This window comes from Calidris pugnax, unplaced genomic scaffold (genome assembly GCF_001431845.1).
Source record: "Calidris pugnax isolate Ruff unplaced genomic scaffold, ASM143184v1 scaffold45, whole genome shotgun sequence".
Lineage (NCBI taxonomy): Eukaryota > Metazoa > Chordata > Aves > Charadriiformes > Scolopacidae > Calidris > Calidris pugnax.
The window spans coordinates 1,382,567-1,400,241 of record NW_015090764.1 but is presented as its reverse complement, the minus strand read 5'-3'; the positions used below and the strand labels follow the sequence as shown (position 1 = coordinate 1,400,241).

The following is a 17,675-nucleotide window of genomic DNA, read 5'->3' as shown; positions in this document are numbered from 1 at the left end:
GGGTCTGGCCCCTCACGTCACACTGCACCCAGCTGTCCCCATTCTCGGGGGGCAGAACTCAGCCAGAACTGCATCCATACACAGCTGTGCTTTTTTTCCCCCACTTTTAAACCCAGAATGTCACCCACCAACCACAGCTGAAGCCACGTCTCTGCAGAGGAGCTGGTTCTGCCTTGGCCTTTGCTCCGCTCAACACTGGAGGTGCTGGGAAGCTGGTTCCTGGGAGCAGGTGATTCGAGGGGAGGCTTAGATCTGCAATGACGAGGTGCAAAATTGATTAATTAGTATCAGCCCTGCAGACAGCTCCAGGGAAGGCCACAGAGAAAGTCTTCTAAGGGGGAAAAAAAAGGCCAAAACCATCAACCCATAGAATGGTTTCAGGTGGGAAGGGACCTTGAAGTGCCCCCAGTGCCACCCCCTGCCCTGGGCAGGGACACCTCCCACCAGACCAGGTTGCTCCAAGCCCCCTCCAACCTGCCCTTGAGCCCCTCCAGGGATGGGGCAGCCCCAGCTTCTCAGGGCAACCTGGGACAATGTCTCACCACCCTCACACCAAACAAGTTCTTCCCCAGATCTCATCTCCATCTCCCCTCACAGGTTGAAGCCATCACCCCTCAACCTGGCACTACACACTCTTGTAAAAAGTTGCTCCCCAGCTTCAGATACTGGAAGGGGCTCTAAGGTCTCCCCGGAGCCATCTCTTCTCCAGGCTGAACCCTCCCAACACTCTCAGCCTGTCCTCCCAGCAGAGGAGCTCCAGCCCTCCCAGCATCTCCGGGGCTGCTGGTACCTTCCCTGCACCCATCACACTGGGCCCATCAGTTTACGAAGCGTTTTAATTAGAGCGCGTTAACCACAAACCAAAGACAGTGCAGCTCACGTGGTCCCAAGCACTGGCCACCTTACACACACACACACACACACATATATGCACATATTATTTCCACAAGATAACCCCCATTTCGGATTGATCCCAGCAGGATGGCACATTCCCTTTACAGGGATTTAATTTCCGGCTCCTGACCTTTGGATATAAAAACCCCACAAAACCCCCGGAGTGAGTCATCTCCTCCGGCCGGGTTTCCATTCCTGCTGGCATCTTTCCCCAGTGTCAGGGTGATGGTGAGGAGAGGACGGCTCAGAGTCACCAGCAGCAGAAATAATTGAGTGTTCGGGATCAATACCGGGCTGAAAAATTCACCAATATGATCTAATTGCAGAAATATCCCCCGTATTGAGCTCATCCCCCTCTGAACGGGGAGCTCTGGCTGCCAGGCGAGGGAGAGCACCTTTCCTCTGTTTTAAGGCCATGTTAATTATGCAAATGACATTTAAATCCTCTTGACTCGGTGCAAAATAAAAGTCACACATTCCAGATACGCAGCCAACGACCAGAACAGCGCGCTTAAACACACACCCCCCCAGCCCCCCAAATAAAAATCCCCAAGGAGTTAATACAAACGTGGGTGACCTGATTGCAAGGGGGGGGGGAGCTGGTGGTCCCTGACGGCCTGAACCACCCGTTCCTCCCCTCCCCACGCACAGCAGATTGCAAAATCAAGGTCAGGAATTTAAAGAGAATAGTTAAAAATGGATTGTCTTTGGGAGGAAGCAGAGTTTGTTCTAGGGCTGGAGGGGAGGGCGTTCAGCCAAGAGAAATATGCCCCCCCCAACTCTTCTTTCCAAGCCTGTGGGATGGAGCAGTCACCGGATTTGATGGTCCTTCAGTGAGGTTTTTAGGGACAAACCAGCTCTGGGTGCTCCCGGGCAGGTTTAGGTGACCAGGTGGGAGCAGGAGATGTCCCAGAGAGCGGGAGGGACCCCCGGGACCCCCCCGGCGTGGAGCAGAACCTGTCGGTGCGGTCGATCCCGGCGCCGGGGCACGAGGCTAATTCCGCTCGGGCTCTTCGGGACCCGTGATTTTTCCAAACAGCGACCGATACAGCTCCGTCCTGGGGAAAAGAGGAAGGAGAAGGGGGCAAAAGTTACTTTTCAAGGTCAAAAACGGAAGCAAGAGGCTGCCAGGAAAACCATCCGCTCCTTAAAACGAGCCCTCGTATAATTAAAAATGCATTCAACAATCTTTATTAATAAATAGAGGCAAAGGGGAGAACTTGCATAAGACCAATCACACGCAGTACAGAAATATGTAAATATTTCAGTGTGGCTGGATACCACATCTCCAGAGAATGAGGTTTTTCTATAAGTTTGCCCTTTACAGACAGGCTCTTCAAGTAAGAAAACAAGATTGAATATTTTAATAGGATGTAGGAGACTGCAGAGCCATAAGGAGGATTCAATCAGACAGGCTACGTGGGACTATAATTTAGTTTTCATACATTTTCTTGGACTTGACGGTACTTGAAAAACAATGAAAATGACCCAGCAACAAGATTCCAATTAATATCACACATGCAGCAATTCTGATAACAGGAGCAAGTTTCCCTTTAAACAAAAAAAAAAAAAAAAAAAAAAAAAGTGGGCTGGTGTTATTTAGTTTTAATTTTAAAACCAAAGTAACCCGAGAAGAGAGACGGGGAAAGGAGAGAGCATTTTTATAAATCATGTGTTTCTGGAAACCAAGGAAATAGCATTGGGAGAGCCTTATTTTCTACAAAGACACTTTCTGAAGCAACAGCCTGAAGGGACTGGGCACACGGAAGAGGGTTGGCTACACGGAGGATGGTGTTTTTCCTTCGGAGCACACTTAGAGCCCAACCAACCCATCCCATCCCATCCCAACCTGAGGGGTCATCAGTGCCTGGGACAGCAGCCGTTGCAGAAGCTGGGAAAACTGTCAGGACAGGCAGAGAAAAGAGACTTCTGCACCGCTCAAGAGTCAGTAAAATACAGCTCCAAAGGCTGAAGCTCAGACCTGACAGTGACACAGTGATTTTTGGCTGCCTCCTCAATTAAGCCACAACAGGGACCACCTCTCACCAGGGCCGCGCTGATGCCTCCCTCCTTCCCAGATCAATAAAAGATGGCAACTGGTCTGAAAACTGCTTCTTGCAGACACTTCCACTGGAGAGAGTCACCTGTGAGGCTCGGGACGAAGGAACCCCTCGGTGTTGAACAGTGATGGCACAAAAATGCCAGCCATTAACACCGGGAAGATGAGGAACGAAGTTCCAGCAACGCAGGAGGTGGACAGACGTCACGGACGACTGAGAGAGGGACACTTCTCTTAAATTAATTTTAATTTCAGAGCTAATTAACCAATCAGCTGCTCCACCCTCAGAAAACCAGTCTGTGGTCTCCTTGCCCGATGAAATGGTCAATGCCATGTTTTGTGTGCAAAGCCCAGCCGAGGTTCGGAAACCCCGGCCGGAGTTTCTGCGTTGAACCAGGAGCACACCCAGGGTTCGGCAGGTTTAACACAAGCACAAAATCAAAACACTTCCAGAAAACAGAACTGCTGCTTGAAAAGCTGAAAACTTTGAAACTTGAAATGGAGGAAAAAAAAAAAAAAAAGGATCTCTCACACATCCCCTCTCTTACACATCCCCTCTCTTACACATCCATTCCTTTTTCCACACTCCCCAGCAGCAGAGGGGAGTCCAAACACAATGGGAACATCCTGGGGAACCCCACAGAAATTAGCTCAAACCAGCAAGAGTTTCTGTATTTTCACAGCAAGCGGGCAAAAGCCAAAAGTACTGTTTCTTTGCAGCCCGTCTTGTCCTTTCCCACTGGTGAACCAGCCTCCTTGGGTTTTTGTCTTCATTTTTGATAGTCTTCTGCTGGGTACAGGAGTTCAGGGCTCAACCCTGAATTTGCTCCAATCCTACAGATTTTAAATAAACAGTCATTTTTCAAGCAAGCGGGGCCCAGGGAGACTTCAAGGCAGAATTTCTCTTCTCCAGGCACTGCCAGCACTGCCAGACTCCGGCACTTGCACCCCGGGTTTCGTGGGGCTCAGACAGGCCCCCACGGCCCCCTCCTGCCAGTCACGGCGCCGGCAACCTCCACCAAAGGGAAAATTCATTTGGAGCTGTTTGGATAATAACACAGCATGGACAGACACCCTGGCAGAGAGTGACAGGAGGAGGGAAACCAGGTAACCCCATCACCCCCAAAACAGAACAGATATTTTTGCCCTAGTAAAAAAAAAATAACAACACAACCCAACCTTTTTTTTTTTCCCTCTTCTCATCATCTAGGCTACCTTTCTGCTACAGCATCTCCCCTCAGCAGGATTTAACCATGCAGAGAGTAAAACTCATCAATCCTCCAGGTTTAACCTTGTCTCTGTTTCAATTCACCAGGGTAAGTGTGGATTTTAATACTTTCAGCCCCCTTAAGGCTACGCATAATGAACTTGGATTTTGGTTAAAAAAATATAAAATTTCTCTCCTCCACCCCCACATATTAAACCTCGGACTTGAGCCACTGAGTTGAAACAACCCACCCCACTGCGAGCCCCCCATCCCCAGCCAGAGGAAAGGTGACTTTAGCACAAAGAGGCACCGGAGCACTGCGCCGGGGAACGACCTGCGCCAGTAATTAACGGTACTCACACCTCAGGTGGAGAGTGTGGAAGAAGCAGGTCGATACAGGGGTCTTCCTTGAATTAAAATTTAACTTACCCTTTATTGCAACCTACAAAAGCAAGTAATGAGCACTAACATTTTTATTTCTTTTAAACTGTCATTTAGGCTGTAGAGGGGATAATTACCTATTTCCACTGTAGTAAGGTTTTATCACCCTTAGTGAGGCATTTTCTAATTTAATATTTTTACTATATTATCATAAAACCTGTTTCTGGAAAAAATGATCATGAACCACACAGCCATTTGCCATAAAACATGTGTGTGTAAGTACCTTGGCTTAATTATTTATGCATTTCTTCTGAGCTGACTCCAAAGGCAGTGGACGGTGCCGGCAGCGCTGTGCCCAGCCACTCGCCCCCTCCCAGCACCACGGGCACCCACAAAGTTTGCCCGGCCCCTTCTCTCAACGCACCAGCAGCCCGAGACAAAAGGTCTAAGCGAGGGAGGTGTTTTATTCTGCTCTCCATGTCCTGGTTTGGTTGGGAGAATCCCGGTATCGGTGCGATTTGCGATCCGGCCGTGGTGGGCAGGGCGAGGAAGGGATGCTCCGGAGCTGCTCCAGCCGTGCCACCGACCCCAGGGAGGGCTTTTTCCCCCCAAACCCCAAGCTCGAGTGTCTTCCCGTTGGTGGTGTGATGGTGTGACACCCCCCCAGCCCTGGCAGGGTCACAGCATCACCGCCGGCTGCGGGGAGCCCCCCCCTCCACGCACGCTCCGCAGACAAAGGAGCCGGCGCCGCACGGGAGAGGGGACACAGACCCCCAGCCCCTGCAAAGCCCCCACTCCACGCTGGTGTGGAAACACTGACCAGCTCCCCACCAGAGAAACTGGTGATTTCACATCAACAGCAGTATTTAAAATGAAAAAAATAAATAAATAGCAACAACTACTTCACGCGGTTTGTCCTAATTGCGCTAATTGTCCGCTGGGCTTCACCTCCCTCCAAATCCCTGGAATTGCTACTAAACACACATTAGAGGCAAAATCCTTGCTACAGAGAGCACGGGAACACACAGGCAGAGGGCAGGAGTGCCCTGGGTGAATATTAACAGCAAGAGCACATTTGATAAATATGTGAATCATCAAAATATAAATCACAGAACCTGCTCAGAGTTGCCCAGGAACCCACCCTGCCCACCTGCACCACCCCAGCAAACATACAAACCAAACACACACCTGCCCGGGGAAAGGGAGACCAGCTAATGCTGCACTACTTCCTTTGTTTAATTATAGTCATCTTGAGTTTTTTTCCATATAGTTCTGTAAATTACTAAAAGGGGGGAAAATTCAGTCTCTGGTGTTTGGGTTTTTTTTTCAGAGTGCTGTTGATGTGGCAATGCTGCCCGAGTCGCTGCTGTGCTGTTTTTATAAAAACACCCTCCAACAAATTCCTCTACCTTTTCCCATCTACCTTTTACGTCTTCTCTTCTTCCAGGCAAAAAAAAAAAAAAGAAAAAGATGATAATTTAGAATATGCCCCAAGCAATACTACCCCATTCCTACTGACATCCTCCACTGGGAGCAATGAATTTTTAATTCACAAAAACTGGCGGAAGATGGAGCATGAACGGCCACGGACGGGGGAAGGAAACCCACGTCCTGTGATGAAATCTGAAGCTGGCTGTGCCAATCATTTCCTTGGAAAACTTTTCTGTCTGCCCTCTAAGGAATCTTTTGTCTGCCAGCAGGAAATTCAGATTGCTAGGTGCCCAGCAAGCAGAGCAGGTACCCAGGGAAAGAAAGCAAGGTGAAGCCTTTCATTTATCAATTTCTAGTCGAAGGCATTACCCTAAGTGTGGGGTGGGGTTTGGCTCTCTATTCGCACACCTTCCGACACGTGTTGCCCACGCTGGTATGTCCAACGTGACAAACCCAGGCTGTGGGTGATGCTGTGGAGCAAAACGAGCAGCGGCAATCCTCAGAGCAGAATTAAAACACCCATGTTTTTTAAAGTGAGGTTTCTGAAATGCAGAGCAGAGTGTCGGGTGTCTGGCCTGTGGTGCGGTGCGGTGTGATGTGGTGCAGTGCAGTGCACTGTGATGTTGTATGGTATGGCATGGCATGGTGCGGTGTGCTGCAACACGATGCAGTATGGTGTGGTACAGAGAGATGGGGTACGGTGTGATGTGTGATGCGGTACGGTGCGGTGAGATGTGGTATGGTGCGATGCAGTGCAGTGAGATGCAGTGCAGTGGGATGTGGTATGGTGAGATGCAGTTCAGTGTGGTATGGTGTGATGCAGTGCAGTGTGATGCAGTGTGGTGTGATGTGGTACAGTGAGATGCAGCGCAGTGTGGTACAGTGTGATGCAGTGCAGTGTGATGCAGTGTGGCGAGATGCAGTTTGGTGTGGTGTGATGCAGTACAGTGAGATGCAGCATGGTGCACTGCGGTGCAGGTGTGGTGTGCTGTGATGTGGCATGGTGTGACGCGGTATGGTGCGGTGTGGTGCGGTATGGGTGATGCAGTGCAGTGTGATGCAGTGCAGTGTGATGCAGTACAGCGAGATGCAGTTCAGTGTGGTGTGATGCAGTACAGTGAGATGCAGCATGGTGCACTGCGGTGCAGGTGTGGTGTGCTGTGATGTGGCATGGTGTGATGCTGTATGGTGCGATGTGGTGCGGTATGGTGTGATGTGGTATGGTTTGGTGTGGTGCGGTATGGTGTGGTGCAGTGTGATGTGGCATGGTGAGATGCGCTGTGGTGTGACGTGGCGTGGTGCGATGTGGTACGATGCGGTGTGGTGCGGTGCAGCGTGGTGGGATGCAGCGTGATGTGGTATGGTACGGTGTGGTGCAGTGAGATGTGGTGTGGTACAGCGAGATACAGTCCGGTGTGGTGCGGTATGATGCGGTACAGTGCAGTATGGTGCGGTGCGGTGCAGTATGGTGCAGTATGACGTGGTGTGGTGTGGTGCAGTACAGTGTGGTGTGGTGCTGTGAGGTATGATGTGGTGTGGTGCAGTACAGTGTGGTATGGTGCTGTGAGGTATGATGTGGTGTGGTGTGGTGCAGTACAGTGTGGTGTGGTGCTGTGAGGTATGATGTGGTGTGGTATGGTGCAGTACAGTGTGGTATGGTGCTTTGGCAAGGCATAAGAAGTTCTGACAAGTTTTGCTTATCTCAAATGAAGTAAAGTCATAGTTCAAAAGGCTAGGTACTTTTTAATTATATACAAATATATGTGCATATAAGTATGTAATTTTCCTTAAATGTTACTAACTCAGAAACAAAATATTTTTCCCTTCAAAAATTTCAAAAAGTATTTGTGTTTGGGGTGAGACCAAGCATGGGACGCTACCATCTCAAAGATACATTTTTTAGCACAGTATGACTACATTGCAGAAGGGACTATAATTATAATCTTGACATTACCATAACGACCGTGGTTGCTATCAGGTGACAGGTATAATATAGATAATCAGTAGACAGTACAATAGCAATATTTAATGATGCATGAGATAGAAGAAAATTAATTCATGTCTTTAATTCAGCTCCTCAGAGCCATCATTGGTTATATTTGTGTGTGACTTTCCTGATTCTGTTAGCATGTACATAACAGCTACAATGAACAGCAAAGAGCCAAGCAAGATATCTACTGCAGAATCCAGAGAGCTTGCATTTACTCATCATATACAATGAGTAATTTTTGTGTTCTTATTTATCTCTTTTTTTTTTAACATGATAGAGACTTCTACTGTCTTAATACCATACAAAAAAAAAAAAAAAAAAGAAAAAGATGATAATTTAGAATATGCCCCAAGCAATACTACCCCATTCCTACTGACATCCTCCACTGGGAGCAATGAATTTTTAATTCACAAAAACTGGCGGAAGACGGAGCATGAACAGCCACGGACGGGGGAAGGAAACCCACGTCCTGTGATGAAATCTGAAGCTGGCTGTGCCAATCATTTCCTTGGAAAACTTTTCTGTCTGCCCCCTAAGGAATCTTTTGTCCGCCAGCAGGAAATTCAGATTGCTAGGTGCCCAGCAAGCAGAGCAGGTACCCAGGGAAAGAAAGCAAGGTGAAGCCTTTCATTTATCAATTTCTAGTCGAAGGCATTACCCTAAGTGTGGGGTGGGGTTTGGCTCTCTATTCGCACACCTTCCGACACGTGTTGCCCACGCTGGTATGTCCAACGTGACAAACCCAGGCTGTGGGTGATGCTGTGGAGCAAAACGAGCAGCGGCAATCCTCAGAGCAGAATTAAAACACCCATGTTTTTTAAAGTGAGGTTTCTGAAATGCAGAGCAGAGTGTCGGGTGTCTGGCCTGTGGTGCGGTGCGGTGTGATGTGGTGCAGTGCAGTGCACTGTGATGTTGTATGGTATGGCATGGCATGGTGCGGTGTGCTGCAACACGATGCAGTATGGTGTGGTACAGAGAGATGGGGTACGGTGTGATGTGTGATGCGGTACGGTGCGGTGAGATGTGGTATGGTGCGATGCAGTGCAGTGAGATGCAGTGCAGTGGGATGTGGTATGGTGAGATGCAGTTCAGTGTGGTATGGTGTGATGCAGTGCAGTGTGATGCAGTGTGGTGTGATGTGGTACAGTGAGATGCAGCGCAGTGTGGTACAGTGTGATGCAGTGCAGTGTGATGCAGTGCAGTGTGATGCAGTACAGCGAGATGCAGTTCAGTGTGGTGTGATGCAGTACAGTGAGATGCAGCATGGTGCACTGCGGTGCAGGTGTGGTGTGCTGTGATGTGGCATGGTGTGACGCGGTATGGTGCGGTGTGGTGCGGTATGGTGTGGTGCGGTATGGTGTGATGTGGTATGGTGTGGTGCAGTGCGATGTGGTACGGTGAGATGCGATGTGGTGTGACGTGGCGTAGTGTGACGTGGTACGATGCGGTGTGGTGGGGTGCAGCGTGGTGGGATGCAGCGTGATGCGGTACGGTATGGTGCGATGCGGTGGGATGCGGTACGGTACGGTGTGATGCAGTGAGATGTGGTGTGGTACAGCAAGATACAGTCCAGTGTGGTGCTGTATGATGTGGTACAGTGCGGTATGGTGCACAGGTGTGGTGTGCTGTGATGTGGCATGGTGTGATGCTGTATGGTGCGATGTGGTGCGGTATGGTGTGGTGCGGTATGGTGTGATGTGGTATGGTGTGGTGCAGTGCGATGTGGTACGGTGAGATGCGATGTGGTGTGACGTGGCGTAGTGTGACGTGGTACGATGCGGTGTGGTGGGGTGCAGCGTGGTGGGATGCAGCGTGATGCGGTACGGTATGGTGCGATGCGGTGGGATGCGGTACGGTACGGTGTGATGCAGTGAGATGTGGTGTGGTACAGCAAGATACAGTCCAGTGTGGTGCTGTATGATGTGGTACAGTGCGGTATGGTGCAGTGCGGTGCAGTATGGTGCAGTATGATGTGGTGTGGTACAGTGCAGCGGTGCAGCGTGGTGGGATGCAGCGTGATGTGGTATGGTACGGTGTGGTGCAGTGAGATGTGGTGTGGTACAGCGAGATACAGTCCGGTGTGGTGCGGTATGATGCGGTACAGTGCAGTATGGTGCGGTGCGGTGCAGTATGGTGCAGTATGATGTGGTGTGGTATGGTGCAGTACAGTGTGGTGTGGGGCTGTGAGGTATGATGTGGTGGGGTGTGGTGCAGTACAGGGGGGTATGGTGCAGTACAGTGTGGTGTGGGGCTGTGAGGTATGATGTGGTGGGGTGTGGTGCAGTACAGGGGGGTATGGTGCAGTACAGTGTGGTGTGGGGCTGTGAGGTATGATGTGGTGGGGTGTGGTGCAGTACAGGGGGGTATGGTGCAGTACAGTGTGGTGTGGGGCTGTGAGGTATGATGTGGTGGGGTGTGGTGCAGTACAGGGGGGTATGGTGCAGTACAGTGTGGTGTGGGGCTGTGAGGTATGATGTGGTGGGGTGTGGTGCAGTACAGGGGGGTATGGTGCAGTACAGTGTGGTGTGGGGCTGTGAGGTATGATGTGGTGGGGTGTGGTGCAGTACAGGGGGGTATGGTGCAGTACAGTGTGGTGTGGGGCTGTGAGGTATGATGTGGTGGGGTGTGGTGCAGTACAGGGGGGTATGGTGCAGTACAGTGTGGTGTGGGGCTGTGAGGTATGATGTGGTGGGGTGTGGTGCAGTACAGGGGGGTATGGTGCAGTACAGTGTGGTGTGGGGCTGTGAGGTATGATGTGGTGGGGTGTGGTGCAGTACAGGGGGGTATGGTGCAGTACAGTGTGGTGTGGGGCTGTGAGGTATGGTGTGGTGTGGTGCGGTGCGGTGCGGGCAGCGTGGCCGGGAAGGCAGCCCCACGAGATGGCACTCTCTCCCTCGCTTCCCCGCCGCGGCCCGAAAGCGGAGCGCGCGCGAGCGACTCCGGCTATAAATTACAGCGCCAGACGGCTCTCATCACCCTGCCCGGCGCTTGAAGGAGATTCAGAAAGGTCTGCAGCAATTCCCTCTCGCTCGGGCAGGTCAGGATTGGGTCCTTCAAGTCTGTGCAAATGCTTTTAGCCCCACGGCTTTAAATTATGAAAGGTGACATGTGACCTCTGGTTTGTCTCATGAGACCAGGCACAAAGATTTATAAATATTTCAGAAAGCTGGTTCTTGCCCTAAACAAAGGGACTCTGCACATTTTGTGAGGCCAGAGCTGAGGGTGGGGTGGGGAGAGGGAGGGCAGCAGAGACAGAGGGGCTGCTGCTTGAGGTACCATCCCCAAAACTTAACAGGAGCCGGGGTTCAGACCTGCCACCTCTGTCACCAATTTTGACCATTTCCCCCTTACACCAGCACACAGCCATCTGCCTGCTCACCAGCCCTCAGCTCAGGACAGCATTAATGAGATGGCACCTCCCTCATCCCGATTTCGGATGTGCATTCACATCTTCGCTCGAGCTTTTACAGCACAAAGCGGAAAAGAAGTGGACAAGAGGCTGGAGAAGGAGCAGAACGCCGGGAGGTTCAGAGAGCTCCAGCTCGCCCCGCTGGCACACTTTCCAGCAGCTTTAATTTCCCCATGAAATTCATAAAATGTTGCCTGCTCGGTCTCTGTTTTTTGATGGGTATTTGAGCAGAGCAGCCACTGTAATGCCGCATGTGAAGTGCCCTGCGCAGACGTGCACACAGGCGCACGGAGGGGACCATTCTTTGTGTACCTTAACATCCCATATTCCTAGGATGATTTCCCTCTTTCACAGCTTGCCTGTTTTATAACAGATTTGATGCAGGAGAAGACAAATTGTCTCACAAAGGAAGGACGACAAATCATCTTGCAGCTCTTAACAGGTTATTTTTTTTCCCTTTAAAAAGGAAATTTCCATAACAGAGGCGTCTGTCTTCTTCCTCGGGATGTCAAACATCAAATGTTGGGACACGATGATTTCAGCCCATTGGCACTAACCGGGGTCACGTACACCACTTCACTGCTGCCAGCTTCAAAACATACACAAACTCCTTGTTTAAATATCAACCCGTCGAACGGCCGTGGTTAACAGTGATACGGGATGCTTAACTGCATCTACATGAGCTGACTTCTGAGGCCGAGTCAAAGGTGAGGGGGATAAAATCCACCAAACAAAAGGATACACAAAGGGCAGAACGATCCCGAAGCCACGGTGCCTCGGGACCAACAGCCAAGACAAGAAGGTTCAGTTTCATGGGACAACACGTGGGTTTTTTTCCCAGTTTCCAGCACAGCTCAGGTCTCCCCACCACTGAGCACCGGGGTACATATGGCCTCCCTGGGAGAGTCCTTCCATCTCCCCCAAAGCAACCCAAGAGGGGACCAGGGGGCTCTTCCAGAAGCCACAAAGCCCTGATGAGCAGCTCGTGCTCCCACCTGCAGCCTCATGCCAGAAACAACCATTTTCTCTGAAATGCCAGAGCACCACACACTCAGAGGCTGCCCTCCACCTAATCTCTTTGTTTCCCAAAACAAAGCCAATACAAAGCAGGACAACCTGTGTCTACACAAACTTAGGAGAGTTCTTCTCACCCGAGGTTTGTGCCACAGCACAGAAGCCTCTGGTTCAGCCGTTGCAGAAAGAAGGGCTTTGCCGCCTTTCAGGGGCTTCTGTCGTAGTGAACGGACTGGATTGACAACGGCAGAGCCCAAATTCCTCCATTAATCTAGTCTCATGGTGTTTTAATACCCGAAGTACAAAGTGAGCTAAGTTAAAGGCTGGTATCTCACCAACTTTTTTTTTTATTATTTTTTTTAAATATTAAACTCTTGTCATGTAAGTAAATTAATCTTTTAATACCAGGATTTCCTACTACGTACCCCCTCTTGCCTGCAGCAAGACACACTGTGACAAAGCAACTGCAGTAAGTCCAGGAGGGAGAATGCTGATTGGGAAAATACACAACATCCTGGCGGAATCCAAGGGAGACGCTCTAATCCAAACCTCACCGGCAGCTGGATAATCTCTGTCTTAATTCAGCTTCCCAGCAGGCACCCGTCTGCTCGGGCAAGAACAAGACTGGGCTGGATGCTCTGCCAAGCATCTACCTGAGGCCAAGAGGACCCTGGGGCCATGGGCTTCGTTTCTTGCACTTGGTTGTGGGATTTCAGGCAGTGACTCCTGCCCCCAACTCAGTTCTGCCGCCTCTGAGCCTGCACTTCCAAAGCCAAACATAAAATATACCCCCACAGGTGGGGAGAGACTGTATATATTCATATATAGGTATATCCAGGCATCTGTGCTACAGCACGGTCGGCTGGAACTTGACCATATGCTAAAAAAAAATAAATACATAGAGCAAATGCACACACGGGAGCTGGAAGAAGGGAGCCACACACACCACACAGCCCAGGCTTGAAGCCCCAGTTGCCTGGGGTTCCTACAAACCAGGGAGGTGACACTAAGGTAACTTCCACCCCAGGTTATCTGGCTAAATTAATGGCATCAGCTGGGGGTGTATGGTCCATACTGCCCCAAGGCAGGGACCAGTTCACCTACTGGTGACAATCACAACACTGGGAGGTCTGAGAATTTCCCCAGCTCAAGGAAAAGATTCTGTGCCTCACGCTGTGGGTGGAACTGCAGGGTTTGACACAGTCCCATCACAGCCATCTTCTTCCCTCTAATTTGGCTTGTAACAGACACAAAGTCCTCCTCCGTAATGAAGAACCATTTGCTGAGGTAAAAAGCAACCTATCTAAAAGCCGATATACTCTCCCCCACCTTCACCCAATTACAAATCCCCGTTTGGAATTTCAGTTTGCACTTGGGAACATGTCTCTTTTGTCCTGCCTGACTTTACTGCGGAAAAGCCTCCTTTTGCCTCCCATTTCTGCGCTGGGTGCCATCTTTAATGATGATGTATGGGTGTCCTTTTCCTCCGCGGTGCCGTGGGGAGGGGGTCAAACGCGCGACACCGCCAGCATGTGTATCAACAGCAAATTATAAACCGTGTCAATCCAAGTTAATGCAAAGCTGTAATCCTCTTTAACAAGAGATCAAATCAGTGCCATGAGTTATGTTCATTCTGTAATCTGATAAGAAATAGAGTGAGCCTCTAATAAAAGAGTAATGAGAGCCCTTAATGATGCTGTTAAAAGGTAGCGCCAGTTAAAATATTGCTGTTGTTCCAGCTGATTAGATCACTGTTGCATATTTGCACAATCTTGTTTTACCTGTCAGAATATCCTGAGTCGTCTTGGGAGATAAAGGTGTTTGGACCAAACACCCGTGTCCTTAAAGAACGTCTCTCCTGCAAGTTACCGTCCTCCAGAGGTGAAATAATGATGTTCATCAAACTTAGCAGTAATTTGATATTATACCTTTTTCTAAAGTGTCTGTGTTTAGTCTCTGTTCCACACACACACGTACAGTGCAGAGATCTGAAGATCTATATATCAAAGCTGACAGAGAGATAGAACAAACCCCAAATCCCCACACAGCTCTTCCCAGGAACACAGTGTTTACCTGACCTTGCCACAACCAGGCTGCTCAGAGGATCCACTCCTGCACAGAGGGCACCTCTGCACACACTGAAAATATTCTCACTTGCCCATGGACCTGCAGGCCTTCAGTGGGAATTTCTAGCCCCGGTTTGCCCACAAAGAAATACATCAGCCAAGCACAGGAGCTTTCTGCAAGTTCACAGATACCTGATCTCCTGAGAACAGTCAGCTCTTCAGAGCTGGGCCCGCTGAAGGTGACAGCATGGAAGATGTGGGTTCAACTACAGCTCTGGCCCCGACCTGCTGTGTCACCTCTGGCAAGTCACTGGGGCTCCTGACTCATGGACTTCTGGACCCAAATGTCTTGAGACACGGGCTCTGGTTCCTCCATGCCTAGATTCCCAAAGTGTAAAATAAAGAAGAGGACTGGCATCTCCCCAGCTCTGTTGCACATGGTAGTACTGAAGGCTGAGGAGATACCAGGTAGATACCAGAGCAATGGGACCAGCAATGTGCAGATGGGAACACAGTATTTCAAGGCAAGTCCAAGAAGTGGCACCCACATGATGCCACCCTCAAAGCCAGGAGAATCACAACCAGAGGGAGATCAATCCCGAGTAATTCCTGCCTGAGACAGTGACACTCTTCTCTGGACAACCACCACAGCACAGTTACATTCAAGCTTTTCCCTTCAGGTTCCCTGGCTTAGGGCAGGCCCATTTACATAGCAATGACCTTGGACCGATTAGAAAAACCTTGGCCCAGGAGCACTATAAATGTATTTAAGTCTATAAACATATACCCCAAGATAACCATAAAAATCACTTTCCAGTGTATGTTTTAAAATACTACCAAAGAGGGGTTAAAATAGAGGAGGGCTTGAGGCCACCGGTGTCCCACACATTACAACATAATATATGTGAGCACAAGGTTAAACAGCCATGCCCATGCGTAGGGTGCATGAAAAACTGGCAAGAGGAAGATTAATTGCCTGCACGAATGCTATTATTCCAACCAGCAGCAAGAATAAGGAAGAAAGTGGCAGTGATGTTGACAAAGGCAGTTATTATACTTGTACGTTTCTTTTCTCCCAATTCAGGCTGTAAAACAACTGGGGAGTGACTGCTCATCCCCTTCTCCACGAGGTGCTCGGGCTGTTTCTCCTCATACGCATCTGCTCTTTGTTTCCCAGCCAGGGGTAAGTGATAAACTTGATCCCCAGAAGTCCTGGGCATCCCCCAGCCACAGCACCACCACACAGGGACCTTCAGGTGAGGGCTAGAGGTTCCTCGCACTATTTTAAGGTCTCTCTGCACACCCAGAGTTGTGTAAAATGGCTTAAATGTACAAGAGAATCAGAAATGTGTTCCTAGGCAGCATTAGCTATTTAAATATACAGCAAAGAGCAAGCTGTTACACTGCTACAGACTCGTGCCTTCATTCCCAGCCAGGGGTAAGTGATAAACTTGATGTGCCAGATCCCCAGAAGTCCTGGGCATCCCCCAGCCACAGCACCACCACACAGGGACCTTCAGGTGAGGGCTAGAGGTTCCTCGCACTATTTTAAGGTCTCTCTGCACAGCCAGAGTTGTGTAAAATGGCTTAAATGTACAAGAGAATCAGAAATGTGTTCCTAGGCAGCATTAGCTATTTAAATATACAGCAAAGAGCAAGCTGTTACACTGCTACAGACTCGTGCCTTCAAAAGCACTGACAGCAAGTAAAGTGAGGAAACAGTGACAGAAAACTCCCCTCTGCTTCTGCCCCACTCACAAGGTGCTTGTGCTGTTCTTCACGGGGAGCAAGGACTGGGCACAGCCAAGGGACAACCAGAACTGCATCACCCCTCGCCCCCCCAGACTCTACACAACACCCCCAGGCTTCTGCCCCTCCAAATCTCTACATAAATACTTCTTTACTGGCCTTTTCCAGGTCCCTACCTGCCACCGTAGCCGCTGGTAGAACTTAAAGGCAATGTTCTGCCAGCTCTGTTTCTACAACCCTTTTTTTTTTTTATCTACAGCTCACTGACACTTTAAAATTTCTCCCACTACAATGCAGAGCACCTCATTGTTCAGATGTGTATTTATTTTGGGGTCATGCCTTTTAAGTGCCTGACCAGGGGAAAAAAAAAATGGCTCAGAGCACGATCACATCACTGTGAAGTGTATACTCGCATTTTCAATCTGGTAATTCACACTTGCAAACAATAAAATTACCTTCTTCTGTCACAAAGGAAAGCTGTTATCATTACTGCTTCCCTCTCATGCGTACAGGCCTGGTCTTTTCTTTTTAATTCACCCGCAGTTTAAAGCAGATGTTGAATCCTTCTTGTCTTGTCCAGCACGGCCGTGTGCTGCTGGAGAGGTATTATGGCCCGTGGCAAGTGCAGGGGCATTTTAAACTGGGATGTGAAGTGACCCCTAGAGAGCAGCTTTGATTTTCAAAATGACTGGTGGCAGCAGATATCTTCATTTTGGGCAAGCTGACCCAAAACACCCCTAGAGGTCTAATTCCAGACACTGGCCACTCCAATATTTTGAATATGTTTTACCTCTGGATGCAAACACAAATGGTGTAAACTAGGGAGGGAAGGAAGGAAGCTAAGCTAAATGATGCCCAGGTTTTTGGCATGCAAAGCAAGAATTCCCACCCAAATGTGGAAGGGCTGCTGCACAGAGAAAGGAAGAATCTGTTCTTAAAGCCCACGTGGAACAGGAAAATAAATAACAGGCCTAAATACAGCAGAGGGAAATTTAAGCTCAACATTAGGACTAGACAATGGCAAAGCACATCCCATGGGGAAGAAGCTGCAGAGAAACTGCTTAAGGCAGACAGTCATGCCTGCAATGGGCAAATGTAAGGCATGGTCTTTGTGTGACAGGTAACCAGCAGGTGCTTTGGCAAACAGTGAGGAAAGCTTAGGCTTCCATTTGTGTAGCTCTTGCCTGAAACTAAAGCTTTCCTATGGTTGTTAAAAAATGAAATAATACTACTATTAATAAACCAGTGTTTTTTACAGGCACTTCTCAGCAGCAGACCTCGGTTGCGCAGAAGGGGAATCAGTGATGGAAACACAGAGCGACCTCTTCAAGGTCATCCCTGAAGGCACCAGCAGAACTGGGAAGAGAACCCATCCATGCCCTGGGAAGCCTGGTCTGGGCAGACTGGGGTAGGGCTGCCCATGTGGTACAACCCTTGGGCACACTCGCTGGTGTGTGAACACACCAACCCACCAT

General features: G+C 49.5%; 1 protein-coding gene across 1 annotated transcript in view; it reads right to left on the bottom strand.

Moving 5' to 3' along the window:
* Positions 1–818: 818 nt before the first annotated feature.
* Positions 819–17,675, bottom strand: part of AATF (apoptosis antagonizing transcription factor) — a 58,174-nt gene continuing 41,317 nt past the window's right edge. Inside the window, exon 13 of the mRNA XM_014953345.1 lies at positions 819–1,952. Within this exon, the coding sequence (XP_014808831.1) occupies positions 1,889–1,952 (64 nt within the window). The 3' untranslated portion in view covers positions 819–1,888. The remainder of the gene's footprint in view (positions 1,953–17,675) is intronic.